At 40.6% G+C, this 17,564-nt stretch overlaps 2 protein-coding genes across 2 annotated transcripts; both read left to right on the top strand.

The window, feature by feature from the left end:
• The first annotated feature begins 5 nt into the window (after positions 1–5).
• atp13a1 (ATPase 13A1) lies at positions 6–9,873 on the top strand. Its single transcript, XM_073494660.1, has 25 exons — positions 6–503; positions 1,388–1,477; positions 1,752–2,015; positions 2,115–2,270; positions 2,892–2,961; positions 3,054–3,160; positions 3,305–3,434; positions 3,573–3,628; positions 3,778–3,904; positions 4,046–4,183; positions 4,661–4,781; positions 4,899–5,056; positions 5,336–5,511; positions 5,598–5,708; positions 5,831–5,956; positions 6,044–6,152; positions 6,339–6,532; positions 7,413–7,509; positions 7,595–7,779; positions 8,043–8,157; positions 8,252–8,448; positions 8,599–8,741; positions 8,829–8,940; positions 9,028–9,171; positions 9,275–9,873. Exons 1-25 carry the CDS (start codon positions 150–152, stop codon positions 9,383–9,385), a joined length of 3,591 nt encoding a protein of 1,196 aa, XP_073350761.1. The 5' UTR covers positions 6–149; the 3' UTR covers positions 9,386–9,873.
• Positions 9,874–11,607: 1,734 nt separating this feature from the next.
• Positions 11,608–16,166, top strand: dsn1 (DSN1 component of MIS12 kinetochore complex). Its single transcript, XM_073494675.1, has 11 exons — positions 11,608–11,682; positions 11,942–11,978; positions 12,109–12,382; positions 12,485–12,558; positions 12,727–12,799; positions 13,278–13,365; positions 13,473–13,520; positions 13,664–13,735; positions 13,838–13,985; positions 14,861–14,948; positions 15,061–16,166. Exons 1-11 carry the CDS (start codon positions 11,648–11,650, stop codon positions 15,141–15,143), a joined length of 1,020 nt encoding a protein of 339 aa, XP_073350776.1. The 5' UTR covers positions 11,608–11,647; the 3' UTR covers positions 15,144–16,166.
• Positions 16,167–17,564: the final 1,398 nt, after the last annotated feature.

Below are 17,564 nucleotides of genomic sequence, written 5' to 3'. Positions count from 1 at the left end.
ACAGTCAGCCAGAGTACGGACGATTCAGTAAACGGGCTCTGAAGGCTGGACCGAGCTCCGCTCCGTGTGGAGAATCGTACTTTTACCGGCTACAGCACGACGGGGCGGCGGTGGATGATAGAGGGGGCCAGAGGAGGGAGCAAAGTACAATGAACGACGCCGAGAAAAGGGGGAGTACGGCTGTAGACGGGATCCGGGAACCGGGTGAGCTGCAAATGGCCCCCTCTGTGAACCACAACCAGCATGACAGCGGCACCGGCGACGAGCTGGTGAGCTCGGTGACGCTGTACAGGCGAAGGCCCCGGCTACTGCACGGCACCATCCTCCCGTTTCTGGCTGTTCTCTACCCGGGCTGGCTTTACGTGTGGTTAGGAGTGTATGGTGCCTCCGAGTATCCGGAGGCAGGCCTCCTGGCGTTAGCCGCTATCGGGATCGCGCACGTCCTCACCGCGCTCTCTGGTTATTGGTCCGTGCACGCGCACTGTTGGCTCACTTGTTCCAAGGTAAACACAAGTTCAACAATAATAACAGTGAGACATTTTACTGACATGTCTAAAGAACCCAGTGTTTTCCCCCCCATACCTTGGACATAGAGATCAAAAGTCAGGGTCAGTTTGAACCCTGGGGCTGTTGTGAAATCAACGTCTTGCTCAAAAGCACTACAGCAGGGCAGGTGTTTGGCTTGAAACCCCCAGTTAATGACAGGGATCAACAAACTTTCACTCTAAGTTTGAATCAGCTGAGACATTTCTCTGATAAATGGGACTTTCAATCCACATGTTTGTCTTCGTTTTAAGGTTTAAAACTTTTCTCTGGTACTTGTGTACATGATGCCCGTTATTATTTTAAGTAAATCACTTTCATTGACGTTGGAAGATTGTATTCTTTCTGCCAAGCAGGATGTAAATACCCGTGTAGCTTTCTTTGACATTACACTTCCTATAAGCAAGTTTTTTTTGCTGTAGGAAAAAAAAAACATTATACAAACCTAAAGACAGATTGCTGATATATGATCCAGTATGTTTAGGTTTGGAAAATAACCTGTTTAATATAAGAAAACAGCACTTTTAAATATAAATGGGACATTGTGTTTCATGGCACAATATTTAAAGTCATACCACATGATTGTTATAGTGATAGATTATAATTAATAGTTGACATGTTGATCAGCATCTCTGTGTGTTTTCTCTGTAAGCAGTTGTATCAGAGAGTCTAGATCCTACATTATTTTAAGAATGTGCTTGAACTTCATTTTGATCAAGCAACTGTATGGTCATGGCATGTCTCGTGTACGAGGGACAAAGCTCCACAGGTACACAGCAGCAACAAAAATAACAGTGACTTGCCACAGTGTGTGAATTTGTCACCTGTTCATTTGTAAACACAGGAACCAGACCCAAACAAGGCAATGCTGGCGAAGGTTATACCCACCCCCAACAACGGTTTTGCTGAGCTTGTGGCACTACAAAGGGACCAGGTCAGTTCACATATTAACCCTGAGGACGCTCTAGGATGTCTTACTTGTAAACATGTCCCAGATCTCACATTCTTTATCTGCAAAGATCAGGTTTTTCCAGTCTGAAATCAACATCAGTTATGTCGCTCCTGTTTAGTAATTGATATTACATGGCTTCATGTTGGCAAGCTGTAAAACTCTTCTTCTTCTTTTTGTTCCCATTTGTGATAAGACTTGTCTAATGACACAATCCTTATCAGTCTCTTGTGTTTACTTCTCCTTTTCTGACCAACAGGATGAGAATGGGGAAGAAATTCTATCCTTTGAATTTCAAAAGATCCGCTACCTTTTTGACCACAAAGAGAAGAAATGTTTCCTTCCAATAGCATTTCCCATAAACCACCCAATGGGCTACTTCCAGTCCTGGCGTGGCTACCAGGAGGAGACTGAACTCAGAGCTGCAGAAAAGCAATATGGCACCAATCGTGCTGAGATGGTAGTGCCAGATTTCTTGGAGCTCTTCAAAGAGAGGGCCACAGCTCCCTTTTTTGTTTTCCAGGTGTGTGTGTGTGGTTGAGAGTTTCTTCATAATTTCTCTGGTTTTGTTGTAAAATTGACATCATGAATCTTAAGTTATCGATTGTCTGCCATCCATCAGGTGTTCTGTGTGGGCCTGTGGTGTCTGGACGAGTACTGGTACTACAGTGTTTTCACACTGTTCATGCTGGTGGCATTCGAGGCCTCCCTGGTCCAGCAACAAATGAGGAACATGTCTGAGATCCGCCGTATGGGAAACAAGCCCTACATGATCCAGGTAGGCTTAGTGAAATCAAAATGTATTGATATTTATGTCCCCCTGCAGTCAAAAACGTATTTTTTCCCTTTCTCCTACAGTTGAATGTTAAAGCTTCACTGTGTAAAATGATGTATGAGCAGTGTTTGATATTAGCGGGCTGTTTTCACGTCAATGCTGAAACACAATTTTAAAAAAAAATCTGATCTTAAGAGGCGGACCTACGAGTATGATTTGTGACATCTCAAATAGTTTGGAAGCCAATCCTGGCCCAATATTCAGCACACACAAGTGTGATGTGGAAACTTTAAGCCTCCACTTCACACTGAGAGTGGACTTCACAGTGAAGTAGGAGACATTTTGTGTTTAGCAGTTAAACTTGTGAAATATTTTCACATTCATATATTCTGGAAGCTTTAGCAAGGGAGAAGGAATAGATTCAATTTTAAGGATTGGGTTATGTGGCGATGATACTTTACCATGTTACCATGGTAACATGTTAGATACACATGCCTTAATATATGTGTTATAAACATGAAATTACAAACACAAATTACATCTTGCAAATCAAAATTCATTATGTACAGTATAATGCCAATGTATTTAAATCATCCTAAATTTATTTTATGTATTTTGTACCAGGTATATCGCAACAGGAAGTGGAGACCTATTTCAAGCGATGAGCTTGTCCCTGGTGACATCGTCTCAATAGGTAAATGTCCCGTCAACGTTTTCATGACTTCTCCCCACAATCAGATTGACTTTGTTTGTTTGTGATAAAAATATGTATCCTCTGCTTCACAGGACGTTCGCCGCAGGACAACTTGGTACCTTGTGATGTGCTGCTACTCAGGGGCCGTTGCATTGTGGACGAGGCCATGCTGACTGGAGAGTCTGTGCCCCAGATGAAGGTTAGAGACAAACTGATGTATAAATAATAACACTAGACAAAACTGAGGCCACACTTTAAAGGCCATAGACTTTAATATGTCAGACTCAATAGTTCAAAATGGCATGGAAAATTGTAATCTCTGCTGACAATATGGGGTTTGCAGGAGCCAGTGGAGGACTTGGACCCAGAGCGAATCCTGGACCTTCAGACAGACTCTCGACTCCACATCATCTCTGGAGGGACAAAAGTGGTCCAACATAGCCCCCCTTTAAAGGCCAGTGCTGGACTCAAACGTAAGTGCTAATTCCTTACTTCATTTATTTTGACCAACAACAAATGCTGGCTGTCGAATCAGTCAATTTGTGCATCTTCACCCATTTTCATCATTAAAAACAAGGTGCAAGCTCATTAATCTTCTTCTTTATGTGCAGCTGTAGATAATGGCTGTGTGGCCTATGTACTGAGAACAGGATTCTACACCTCTCAGGTGAGGAAGTTGCTTAGTGTGTCCATATAACTACACTCTCTTTTTTTCCTTGTCATGGATTTTAATTCTTGCTTTGACAACATATCAGTGTAGGACATGTTTAGTCATCTGTAATAATGTACTGAATGTGTGTATTAATTTGCCTCCAGGGAAAACTGTTACGGACCATCCTCTTTGGTGTGAAGAGAGTGACAGCAAACAACCTGGAGACTTTCATCTTCATCCTCTTCCTCCTTGTGTTTGCCATTGCTGCAGCTGTTTATGTGTGGGTAGAAGGTGAGGTGCAAAGATTCAATTCATTAAGATATAATTTTTTTTAACACAGACAATATCTAGTCAAAGTTATTGTTAAACGCTGGAGTAGAGTGCATAAGTGACATCTAAATACTATCCTTGTGCTTTGTATTACCCCCTCAGGGACCAAAGATGCCAGCAGGAACCGCTACAAACTGTTTCTGGAGTGCACGCTTATCCTCACCTCGGTGGTTCCACCAGAACTTCCAATAGAGCTTTCTCTGGCAGTTAACACGTCTCTCATCGCCCTGGCTAAACTTTGTATGTCTGTTTGTGCGCCTGCCTTGCATGTGTGTTATATATAACGTATTTAAAGGTCCAGTGTGTACAATTTAGGGGCACAAATGGAATATATTATTCATAATCATGTTTTCATTAGTGTTTAATCACCTGAAAGAAAGAGTTGTTTAATTTTTGTTACCTTAGAATGAGCCTTATACACAGGGTGCAGGTCCTCTTCCACGGAGCCTGCCATGTTGCACCGCCATGTTTCTACAATAGTCCAGAATGAATAAACAAATATTGGCAATAGAAAGGGCCTTTCAAGTTTTCCGTGTTTATCGCGTTTTCAGCGGCCACCAGATGGGAGAGTGAGCCGAATGGTATTTCATATGTTTTAATCTGCCACTAAAAACCTCACACTGGACCTTCTTTAAAAGACCACAACAAATCAGCTGTATAATACAAAGCTTGTACAGCAGTGGTTCATTCGAGTCTTCTTTTTCTACCCCTGCCTAGATGTATTCTGTACAGAGCCCTTCAGGATACCATTTGCAGGGAAAGTGGAGGTTTGCTGTTTCGACAAGACAGGAACACTGACCAGTGACAGTCTGGTAGTACGTGGGGTAGCAGGCCTCAGGTAAACTCCTGACTGTGCTATCTATACTATACTATACTATGGTTTAGGTCAGTTAACATATACATACATTTGCACTATTGGAGCATATTGACTGATGTTTTGGCTGTTTTATGACAGAGAAGGAAAGGAGGTGATGCCTGTATCTGAGATCCCAATTGAGACACATCGGGTGGTGGCCACCTGTCACTCATTGGTCACTCTGGATGATGGACAGCTGGTCGGAGATCCACTGGAGAAGGCCATGCTGACCGCTGCAGACTGGACCCTTACTAAAGGTACCAAGGAATGGGTGTGTGTATGCTAATGTTGTGCTCATGTTTGTGTTGGGCTACATACAGGCATGTGTCCCATTTTCAAATTTGCATTTGTTTGACTGACTTGCAGTAAAATCTTCAGGTTGCACCAAACCTCTTGTGTTCAGCTAGGTGGTGTAATTTCACCAAGGCATCTTAAATTAATTATTTTCCTCAAATACTGTAATGTAGATGTTAGTATTTGGATACCTTTGCTACTAATTGCATACAATGCTTATTGTCTCTTGCCTCTTTGAACAGATGAAAAGGCGTTCCCACGTGGCATCAAAACGCAGGGACTTAAGATCCACCAGCGCTTTCACTTTGCCAGTGCTCTGAAGAGGATGTCGGTCTTGGCCTCCTATGAGAAACTGGGCTCCACTGAACTCTGCTACATTTCAACTGTTAAGGGAGCTCCAGAGACTCTCAGAGGAATGGTACATATGGACACCATCCTTAACACATGCATGCTGCAGCCTAATCATGTCTACCTACCAGTGTTTTAATGCGGCTGTGATTGTAGTTTTCAGAATGTCCAGCGAGTTATGACGAAGTCCACAAGGAAATGTCTCGGGAAGGTGCTAGAGTGCTGGCCTTGGGTTACAAAGAGATGGGACATCTTAGTCACCAGCAGGTTGTTCTTTGATGTTTCTCAAAACTGTCAGAGATTGTCTGATCTGTCTGAGTAGTCTTGTCTGATGAGAATAGATAAGAGTATAGAATAGAGACTGAACACAATCTTTGTGGGTCACATAGGTCCGCGAGATGAGTCGTGATGCTTTGGAGTGCGACTTGCATTTTGCCGGGTTCATGGTGGTGTCCTGTCCCCTGAAGAGTGACAGCAAGGCTGTCATCAGAGAGATCCAAGAAGCATCACATCATGTAAATAAGCTGACAACACACAAGTATGCACACATACTCAAACAGCTTGGTTTTTAGATAGATCATTTCTTCTTTCTCTGCATTCAGGTGGTGATGATCACAGGCGACAACCCTCTAACAGCCTGCCATGTAGCAAGAGAGCTCCACTTTATCCAGAAAGAACACACACTTGTATTGCAGCCAGGCCCTGGTCAGGGTAAGACAAGCCATCACTTTACATAATTACATGTATTAGTCAAGTAAGCCAGTGAAGAACAATGCCAGTAAAGGTTATAGCTTAAGGGGATAAAGATTGCTGTAGTAATCCATTTGCAGTAGGCGTTTTGACCAAGGACATAGTTCAAGTACAGAATCATGTACCTGATGTTGTTTTGTTTTCCAGGTGAGTGGCAGTGGGAGTCCATTGATGGCAGTGTGCGTGTTCCACTGCCCCCTCCCTCAGTTTCTACATTCGTGCATCAGTTTGACTTGTGTGTAACAGGGGAGGGGCTGGCCAGACTTAGCTGTGACCCCCAGCTACTCCACGCCCTCTTGCCTCACATACGAGTGTTTGCACGTGTTAGTCCTAAACAGAAGGTAGGTCCCATGAAAGTTATCTTTGTACTCTAAAACTTAATACTAAAAAAAAAATCATCAATTAGAAACAGAAATTGCATTTCTGGGTCCCATCTGGTTGTGATGGTGTCGTTTTTTTTCCTACAGCCATGGATAAAGTGCTGTCTAATACGTTGGTCCAAAATGTGTTGAACTAGGTTGAGATCTGGTGACTTTGATGGCCATAGCATATGATTCACATCAATTTCATACTTATCTAACCTTTCAGTGACCACTATGAGTTGGAGGCATTCTCATCCTGGAAGGAACCATTTCCATCATGATAGAAATGTTTCATCATAGGATAAAGGTTATAACTTGAAACAACTTTCTCTTGATTTGCATTAACTCTTATCACAAGTGGGCCCAAACCATGCCAGCAAAACGCCTACAGCCCACCTACAGCATAACTGGGCTACCATTTGTTATGGTTCCACACTCATTTCTTCAGGTTTTTCCTTTAATTTGTCACCAGTCTGTAGCAGAAAATGTTTAGCTATCTCAAACATCAATAGTAATGTCAGATGGTGTGGTTTTGGTCAAAGACCAAAGACTTCTTGTTCACCAATAATACAGAGACATCCATCACAGATAAACGTCACAGAGTTTAGAGAGACAGACAAAGACAGGTACTTTAACTGGGGGACACAACTCGTTTTGTCAAATGAAAAACAGATGATTCGAACAAACTCAGGGAATTTTCTCTGGGGGTTGTTGGGAAGCACTTTGGAAGATATATGGAATGAGTTTTTTTAAGTATGACAGATCGAAGTCATTTTATGTAACAATGTAAAAGTATTTAAAGCTGAACTTTTAAGATGTTTGGAGGTTTTTTAAATATAAAGTCGGTTCTCCGTTTCAGGAATTTGTCATCACAAGTCTAAAGGGGCTGGGTTATGTGACACTGATGTGTGGTGATGGCACAAATGATGTTGGAGCTCTCAAACACGCCCACATAGGTAAGAATTATCTCCCACCAAGACATAAGCATTTGTCCCTAATGTGTGACCCCAACAGTGTATAGTGATGACAGTTTTTTCACAGGCGTTGCCCTGTTAGCCAACGCACCTGAGCGCATGCCTGAAAGAAAGAAACGGGGTAGAGAAAAAGAGGCATCCACAGCAGAATCCAGACCTTTACCACCTGTCAGTTCAGGAGGCAAACTGAGTTCCAGGGCAGCCAGGCAGAGGGTGATGGCCCAGAGAGAAGAGCAACTTGCAGCACAAAAGGTATGTTTTCAAGAAGTGCCTCCTTCCTGATTCTTAAGGGAATAGTTAAAAATTAAATTCTGTCCTCTTTTTCCCTCCGTACAGCAACTAAAACTCATTTATGTTCATAAGAACACCAAATGCAGCATTTTAGCTTTCTCCCCAGTTACTTACATTAACACAACCATCTATTTATAGCTCAAAAAAGAGAAGAAATGTGCCTTTCTTTTAACTTATAGAGCTTTAGTGCACTGGTCTAAACATCTGGGTTTATTCTGTAATAGGAGAGGATCAGTCAAGTCTTACGGGAACTTGAGGAGGATCAGGTACAAGTAGTGAAACTGGGTGATGCCTCCATCGCTGCACCCTTCACCTCCAAACTCTCCTCCATACAGTGCAGTGAGTAACACTTGTGTATAATTTCAGCTGGCAAAGATCCAAACATAAAGCTGCTCCCAACCTCTAAAACTTGTTGATTCGTCTTTTTCCCCAGTCTGCCATGTAATTAAGCAAGGCCGTTGCACTCTGGTGACAACACTACAAATGTTCAAGATCCTCGCTCTCAACGCCCTGGTGCTGGCCTACAGCCAGTCTGTACTCTACCTCGAGGGGGTCAAGTTCAGTGACTTCCAGGCGACCCTGCAGGGCCTACTCTTGGCCGGATGCTTCCTCTTCATCTCAAGATCAAAGGTGAGAATTTATGGAAGAAAATACAAGCTCTATATGTTTCTGATTGTTCTCCCAGCAAGGTAATATTTACTCAGTGTTTTTTTTCTACCATAAGGTGTGTATTCTGATTTTTTTATGGAAACCAAATCTTTCTGTCTCCTTTTTACACAGCCACTGAAAACATTGTCTCAAGAGCGGCCCCTACCGAACATCTTCAATCTTTATACGGTGTTGACTGTGCTGCTACAGTTTGCTGTCCATTTCTGTAGTCTGGTGTATCTTTACAAAGAGGCACAAAGCAGAAGTCCGCCCAGGTAAATCAGAGTAAGACAGGAGGAGAGAGAACGAGAGTAAACAACAATCCTGTTACTGACATTTCACTCGTCCTTTTTGTCTTGCAGAGCGGAGCAGTTTGCCGATCTATATAAAGAGTTTGAGCCCAGTCTAATTAACAGCACTGTGTACATAATGTCCATGGCCATGCAGATGGCCACCTTTGCCATTAACTACAAGGTACGAATTCTTAATACTATTAGTATTTCTTGCCTCTGTATTCTTTGTGGTATAAAAGACTCACAGCATTGCTTATGTTTCCAATAGGGTCACCCTTTCATGGAGTCGCTCAGCGAGAATCGACCACTTCTGTGGAGTATCGCTCTGTCAGGTTTAGCAATTGTAGGACTTCTTACTGGCTCATCACCAGAATTCAACGAACAGTTTGCTCTTGTAGACATTCCAACGGAGGTGAGCTCACATTATTTTACCATTTATTGTTGTGTTGTCAAAAACTTAACGTAATAATGATGTACACCATGAAGTAACCTGCTTCCTGTTTACTTCCTTGCAGTTCAAATTAATCATTGCCCAGGTTCTGGTGGTGGACTTTGTTGTCGCTCTGCTGGTGGACCGTGTCTTGCAGTTCCTGCTGGGCAAAGGAACTCTCAGGCTGCCTTCTTGAACTCAGTGCCAACAGTGACCGCTGCCCTTACCAACCAAACTGTAAAGGGAGAGAAGACTTTTGAAGGAGGAAGAGAATTAAAGCTGTTGTTACATAAACAAGACAGCTGAGACAGTCATGGCGTGCAGTACTGTACACTCCGTGTATCCCTTCCTGCTCAGTCCCCCCTTAACCATCTGTGTTTCTGAATTTTCATCAGTTCTGTTTATATTCTCTTTCAGTTTTTTTCATAACTCTTGCTTTTTTTCTACATCTCTCTCTCTTTCCTCACCTGTCCCTCCCCGCTGCTACACAAGGCCATGAAGACAGCAGTATTGAGTGGAGTGCGAGACTGTGTGCCAACCAGAGTGAAACATACAGGCGCACAAAAGGGGCATTCTCCAAGAGAATTGCAAAAGTGTTTTTGAGTTTTTTGATTCCTCTCCTTGATTTTGTAAAAAGTGAAAAACATCTCTAACAGACTTATAAAGACTTACAGATACAAATTATGAAGTCTGTCAAGTGTTTTGTCAAGTACACGTACTGAAGTGTCTGCACATGGAAAGGATGAGCATGTCCAGCTGGTCATGAAATATCCTGTTCCTGGAAATAGGTAAGTAAAGAATGATCAGGGTATGAGAATATGGTGTTACTGTACAAAGAAAGACTTTCATCCAATGAAACCTTATATCTCATGGGACACATGACACAGGCCAAAACAAACATGCCATCTCATTAAGTATCAGTTGATAGGAGAAAAGACTGGAAGATTGTGAACTTTGTGTTTACTTACCAACTGAACTTAATTGGCCGACCAGACTGTTTGCTATTTATCTTTGTTATGAACTTACATAAACCTTTGTGTGGTGAGCAAACTGCAGCAGCTTACACAAATTGCCTTTTCTTAAAATGTCTAGATTGAACTCCTACTCCATGGTGAATCAAGTACTGTACCAAGCATTCAAGTACCATGGAGCTGTTGAGGGCCTTACAGTCCAAACTGTAAATAATTCCAGCTTTCTATCAGTGATGTTATCATACAAAGTTTATGAATGGACTCCAAATGATTTGTTAAACATAAACTAAAGTTTACAAAGAGCTATGGTTACAGTTGAGAGTATGCTGTCAAGAGGATGTCAAAGTAGTTTTCTGAAAATCTGGCTCCAGTCTTTCACCAGCAACTGTTGGGACTGCTTTTTTTGGCCACTTATCAATTATCCAGTTTCCAATGCCTCTCTCTTATAGTTACATTTAAAAAATATATAGTATAGTAGGGAGGTTCATGTATATATCTACTTATTGTCCTGAGAAACATCTTTTATTTAGGAGTCATGCAGAAAATACCCCATGATCGATGTATAGACTAGAATGCCTCTCATGGCAATGTTGGAGCCATAATATTGGAGATAAGTAAATGTGCAAAGAGTAAGCACGGCAACTGAAATTATAACTTGCCTACTTGGCAGATAACACTGCTATATTGCAAAAAACTAAAACAACAAATGTTGCCAGTGGTTGGGAAATGCCATAAAGGAAGTCAAAGCCGTTAAGTGTAAGGTCTCGTTCTATGCACTAGAAAACGTAAGCTAGATGACATCAGAAATCTGGTGTGTACGAAGAGGATCGGGGCCAGGGTTACCCCTTCAAACTAGTGGGTCAGTTCTTGCTGTTAATTTGATCCAGGGGTTTCAGAGCTACAGGACTGGATTCCTCCACAGCTGAAGCCACCTTTCTACAGAAACATCTGTCATCACAGCTAGCATTTGATTTCCATAAATATTCAATTACTGAAGTGTTCACTTTGAAATATTTTCAAATACATTTGTAATTCATATTATTTTTAGGGTTTTTAATTTGAAAAAATGAACATATGCTGCACACACTGCCATCCACACTTTAAAGGTATTGTGACCAACACAAGAAAATCTGTGGACAATCATGCAACTCCCAGTAAGTGTCAACCCCATAAAGTTGTTTTTATCACACAGAGGGTTTCTTACGTCTGTGTTTCCTGAAAGCAAATAGGTAGTTTTGGATTCACATTCTAGTGAATTATATATTAAATCTGACTTTCACTGCAGAACAAATAACTGGAACATCTAGTCATGAAGGTATGATCAGTATTTATGAACTACAGCTCCCCATTACACAGGTTCATTGACTTCATAACTTGTTTGCAGTCTCTTGTGCTACAATCAGACTACATTTCCCATGGTGCTTAGGGCAGTAAAGGGGTTCGGCCTGTTGGGCGCGCGCTATGAAGAAAACCATTTGAATGTAAAAATGGCGGAGAAACATTTAGAAGCTGGACAAGACGGGTATGTATCCTTTTTTTTTTACTTTTGACACGACCGATTTGACAAAAGTTTGTGTTATGTTGAGAAACAATACAGTGAAATATTATTCAGGTAACGTCTAGTTGTTATCTCCGCATGAATTCTCCCCAAAAGCAACTTGTTTCTGTGGTCTGCGATGCTTAACTGTTAACTTCCGTAAACACCGTAATTTGGACATTTTTTGTTCCTGATATTCTGTAGATGTGATAAAAGTTTAAAACTTCACATTTTCTTCTTGCAGTTACGAAAGTGTCGTCGGTGCTGATACCCAAAATGAGGTAACGCATTTAACTGACATTAAACTAGCTATTGTTGACTAACAACGCCTCTGTTAGCTAACCCTGTATCCAACAGCTAGCGTTAACCAATCACGCTGTCGGTATACTGTCACTGTCTGCTCAATCCAAGGTCAACTCGATAAAACAGACATCGAAAAGATGCTCCTCCACAAGCCCCATCTCAGCTCCCCCGCACAAATCTCCCCGTCCCGACTTCCCATCACCCTCCACACAGACGCTAGATGCAGAGGGAGGACACTCGGAGGCGGTCAAACAAGAAATGCAGATAGAAAATACGGATAGACCTTCAGGTCCTAATGTCAGCCCCACCGGACGGAGGAAATCTTGGAGGAGAGCCACCTTAACCCGACGATCTCTCCCTGCCCTTCCCAACCCATATCAGGGTGAGATGTTTGGCTTTGTTGCGTCCTGTCAAATCGGTAAATAATGACCATGGGTATCGATTTTATTCGCAAATTAAATATCTATTTGTGTGTTTATTGTAGTTTTGTGCAGGGGCATAAGTACATCCCTATCGAGTGAAGAGAGGCTGGAAAAATTGATGGAGACTTCAATGAGGGTAAGTGTGGTAGCGTCATAAGTACATTAGTCATTCATACTCATTAGGATAATGCTTTAGCCATGAGTGGACTGTAAGCATCTTGGCTGCAGTAGAGTTTTAATTTTAATTCTTCCAGTCTAACATTCCCAATTGACCTCTGTCTAATTACCTCTGCTTTGTCTCTAGCTGGCAATAGAAAGAACTCAAAATTCACTGCAGTCAGTGCCGAAAACATCACTGGAGTCTTTTCAAAAACAAGGTTAGTGCTTGCTTCATTTGGCACATATATTGTGGGGCTCTTCATTGTAACTGAATGGATGTCATCGAAATATTCAGTATGGCTGCAACTAATCATTATTTCCATTTTTGATTAATCTACAGATCATTTTCTTTCATGTCAACATGTCAACAACAAAAAAAGAAAAGCTTATCACAGTTTGCCAGAGCCCAAATTGATGTCTTCAAATTGCTTTTTTTGTCCAACCAACAGTCCAAAATGCAAAGACTTGACATGAAATATCATAAATGACAAAATGATAAAGAAATGCAGCAAATCCTTATATTTAAGAAGTTGGAACCTTCAAATGTTTGATATTTTTGGCTTGAAAAAAGACTGAAATGATTAATCGATTATCAGAATAGTTGTCAATTAATTTTCTTTGTCTTTTTTAAAATCTTTGCAGCTCTAACATTCAGTGTAACGTCTTTGTCTGTATTATGTGTATTCCTTGGTACAGTTGAGCATATCCAAAAAGAATGGCGTTATCTGGCCAAAAGCATACGAAGTGAACCACAGGATCATGAACTCCCTGCTAGTGCAGCCAGGTATAGGAGCTGTTTTTTTTTCTTTATATATATTCTTTCTGGGTTTTTGCTTTTGCTAACAAATTGACATGTTATACTGCATTTATGCCTCTGTTATTTGCTTTCAGTTCTAGTGATCCTTCAACGCAAAGAGCCATGGAAAAGGCAATCAGCAGGCATGTTGTTCTTAATATCACTGTATCATATCACTGTAGCAAAGTATTCTTTTAAATCATAAATTCATACTTGAAGATAAATAATGTGACCTATCACATGAGGTTCTTTTTTTTTTCTTTTAACGGCCTATATTTTGTTTTAGGCTCCAGGCTGAAAGTGAATCCTGGGAGGCACTGTTGAACAAACACCGGAGTAAAGCAGAGGAGTTGGAAAGGTGAACATGTCACTGAGGAATACTGTAGCAATACTGTGTTAGAGTAAGTCAATATTGTCCTCTCAATTGTGCGTCAATAATGTGTCCTTTTATCCATTGCAGGAAAGTGGAGGAGGGCCAGGAGAGAGGCATATCATTGGATACTTCATCTGTTACCCAGTCCTCACAGTACCATTTCATACAGAGTAAACCCGACTTCCACGGTCTCCTCCGTAGGCAACAGCCCATGCTTCAAACTATGGCAATGATTGTATGTTTAAAATAAGATTTTGTATCATTAGTAAAAAGAATCATAAACTTATCAATAGTAGAAATTACTTTAGCAAAAGTTAAAATCTCTAGGATTTTTAATTACTATAATGTTCTTATATACCATCTGTAAGGTGGCGTATGCTAAAATACTAAATTTGGCATGAAAATGGAGCAAGTGCTTCTTGGCTGTAGCAGTGATGAAACACAAAGCAGATGCTACTGATTTATGGGCAGCTTAAATGCTGTCCACAGGAAGGAGAAAGAAGCGTGTTACTTTTTGGGGGGAATTCATCCCATTATTGCGGGCAGTGCCAATGCTGGCACATTTAAGTGGTTGGAGACAATCTCCATCCTCTGCAGTTTAGAAATGTTTATTAGCTTTTTGGCTCTCATCTGTCCAAGGTTACAGTGCCAATAAATTAAATTATTTCCCATTCAACCTTCACTTTGCTGGATTATGATAACAAAGTTGATGCTAGATAACATGACTAGAGCAACACCTACACTCCTTTGCCCTATTATCTGTTGTTTGATTGCAGCAATGTGTTAGATGTTTTAAAGTTGTTTAAAACTTTTTTTTGTAGCAACTGCTTACTACATTTTGGTGTGGCTCGGTTGAGAAAAGTTGATGCACATTTCTGTGCACCAGTCAGAGTTTAGCAACAAATTTAGTGATAAACCCGTATTTAATGCTACCAGGATTTGCATTTTGTTCTTACCTTTTTTTTTGTCTGGAATATTTATTGCAAAAGAAAAAAGCACATTTTAAGGGCTTAAGTATGAACCTGTTGAAAAACATTTAATATCTGTACTGAATTTATTTAGATGTGCTATATCACATTATGTAATCGGTTATCTCTGTTTTATGTGTAGATGGACACTCAGTGTAAGATGGTTAGAGAGCTTCTGAACATCAAGGAGCAGTCACAGTTATTGGTGAAAGAAACCAGTGGACGATTGGGTAATGATTTTATCTATCTATTGTGTTTCTAGGTTTTCTATGGAATAATTGTCATATCAAATCAACATAGAGTGGCAATTTAATTTTTAATCTTGTTACTTTTTCTTACCAGCGGCAGAAGCAGGATTCCAGGATCTTTCACCTAACCCTATCAGGAACCTTATGGCAGCCCCCTTATCCTCTGCAACTACATAGTCACTCTGGCAGGAGGCAAGCACAAGCAATCAATCAAATAATAGCACCATGGTTCTTTATGACTTGTATATGAAGCTCATACATGTGTTGTTTCTGGTAATTTTACTGTTTGTGATTCAAGAACATATAATTTCTTTTCTCTGTCTTTGTTGTCTTGTTTTATAACCAATGGAAAGCTCTAATTTTATGTTTTCTGTCTCAAATAAATACAATTCTGTCAGCAGCAGGACTGGTAAAAGTGCTAGTTCAGGTAATGCATAAGTTTGACCAGCAGGTGGCAGTAGCTGGCTATACAAAAATGTGACGAGCATTGTGAATGGCCAGAGTTGATTTTTCTATAAAGGCCTTAATTAAGTCAGGTTATTCTGGCTTGTGAAACCTGAAACTTTTAATACTAACTGGCAGCTTTTAGACAGGAACAGACAAATGTTTCAGAAAACTTTTCCAGTGTCCTGCAAAACAATATAATTGGTCATTCATTATGAAATAAACACTTAGAAAGAAATTCCCCATTTCTTGGATCCTATAATCCTGTCTAAAGTGATCTGTTGTCTTAAAAAATCAAATCAAATAACTTCTGGAAACTAATTCTGATTTGACTTTTTAAAATATTAAAATATAATTATATTTTTAAAACGATTGAAGTCATGGGGTGTAGCTTTAAGTGGTTTAGTTAAATGAGTGAAATGAGTTTGAATACAGGAGATTCTTCTCTGTAGTGTGCTTACAGTCTTAAGTGTATGTACAGTTCTTTGAAATGCTCATCCACAGTCACATTTACTTGCTTTTTGGTGCCGCATCTATTTCACTTCATCAGTGTCCCCTGACCATTCAGGAGGAGGCCCCTCCCCCCACAGTGACTCACCCCCATCTCTTGCATTTGGCTGGGTCACTGATGCAGAACGAAGCTTTGACATTGTACCAGTCAGTCAAAGCTTTGTTAGCCATCACTACTATCTCTTGGACCCAACCAAGGTTGCACTCATTTATGTTCATACTTAATTTGTTTACCTGATAATTACAGTGAGATGAAATCTTTACTCTATTACCAATAATAAATAAGAGTGGATGACTTTCTGTTCTCTGCCGTTATGATTTCCAACATGGACTATCGTGGATTTTTCCTTTGATTGCATTCTAGGGAGTGACTAGAGAGCAAAGGGACAAGCACAGAGAAGACAAGCAGGGTTGTGACCGTGAGAGTTGTGAGTAAGGGAGGATGGTGCACAGCAGGAGAGATCGATTCTTATTTAGATGAAAATGAGGCTTGATGCTTGTGGGGTGAGAGGAGGGCAGCTTTAGCATCCAAATGAATAGAAGTTTCACAGAAATGATCCTTAACCGAATCACCAACAATAAAAAACAAAGAAGTTTATAAAGCCACTGACATAGTCTTTTCACTTTCGAGGAAGCTCTCTCTTGACAGTGATAGACACTGACTTTGGGGTTAGATGGTAACCCCTGCAGCTACTCACTTAAAATTGTAAACTGTTGCTTTAAACAACCTCAATGACCCTAGTAAATGGCATGTCAGAAGTTAAGTGTTTGATTTGGATGCAGTGCGTATTTGGATAAAGGTGCCTTGGGTGTGACCAGGCTCTCTGGGTTCCTTGTTTGCAGACTATTATTAGAAAAAAGAGTGTTCTTTTTGCTTTTTTACATCAATATTATGTTTTTTTTTAAATAATAAATCCCTGATGTTAATGAGATTGGAGGTCTAGTTATGGTCAGGATTACTTTTTTAAGGGGTTAAAATCCACTGCTTGGTATAATCGCCAAGAAACCTAAATTGTGACTTGTACTATGTGCACATGCAAAGAACAATTACTGTTTAGGTTTACTGTATTCTCCATTCTTGTTGTCTCTAACTTAAGATTGATTAGCTGCAGATTGTAGTAGATGGATGTGTGGAGAGTCAGCATAAACCATTGCCAGTTTGGTCCTACTCTCTCATGCACACCCATCATCTCTTCTCAGTACAGCAAGGCTGGCTGCTGCTCTCCTCCACATCCATTCAGCCAGCCATTCGTCTTGGAAAGCTGTCTCTCTGATCTGAGTGATAAACTACAGCAGAATTGCCCAGTTTGCAAAAAACAAGGACACTTGTTTTCAATCTGTGCTGTCAACATTTTCATACTGAAAACTGATGGGATGTTTCATTCATTGGGGGTTTAGGGCAGAATGATATTCTTAGGCTGCACTGTTTTTCCTCTAATATTGAATATTTCTCGTCAAATTGCAAAAATTTGCCCACACAGATGAATATCAGCTGACTTTTAGGCACAACTTAAGAAATTATACTGACTCAAAAAAATCTTTCACAGGTTGCTGTAGGTTTTTAAATTCATACACTTCTGCATTTGCTAAAACAAATCTTTAAAATATATGTGCAATCTCAGTCTCTAACACCTTAGATATTAT

Source organism: Pagrus major, chromosome 23 (genome assembly GCF_040436345.1).
Source record: "Pagrus major chromosome 23, Pma_NU_1.0".
Lineage (NCBI taxonomy): Eukaryota > Metazoa > Chordata > Actinopteri > Spariformes > Sparidae > Pagrus > Pagrus major.
This window is presented reverse-complemented; position numbering and strand designations above follow the sequence as displayed.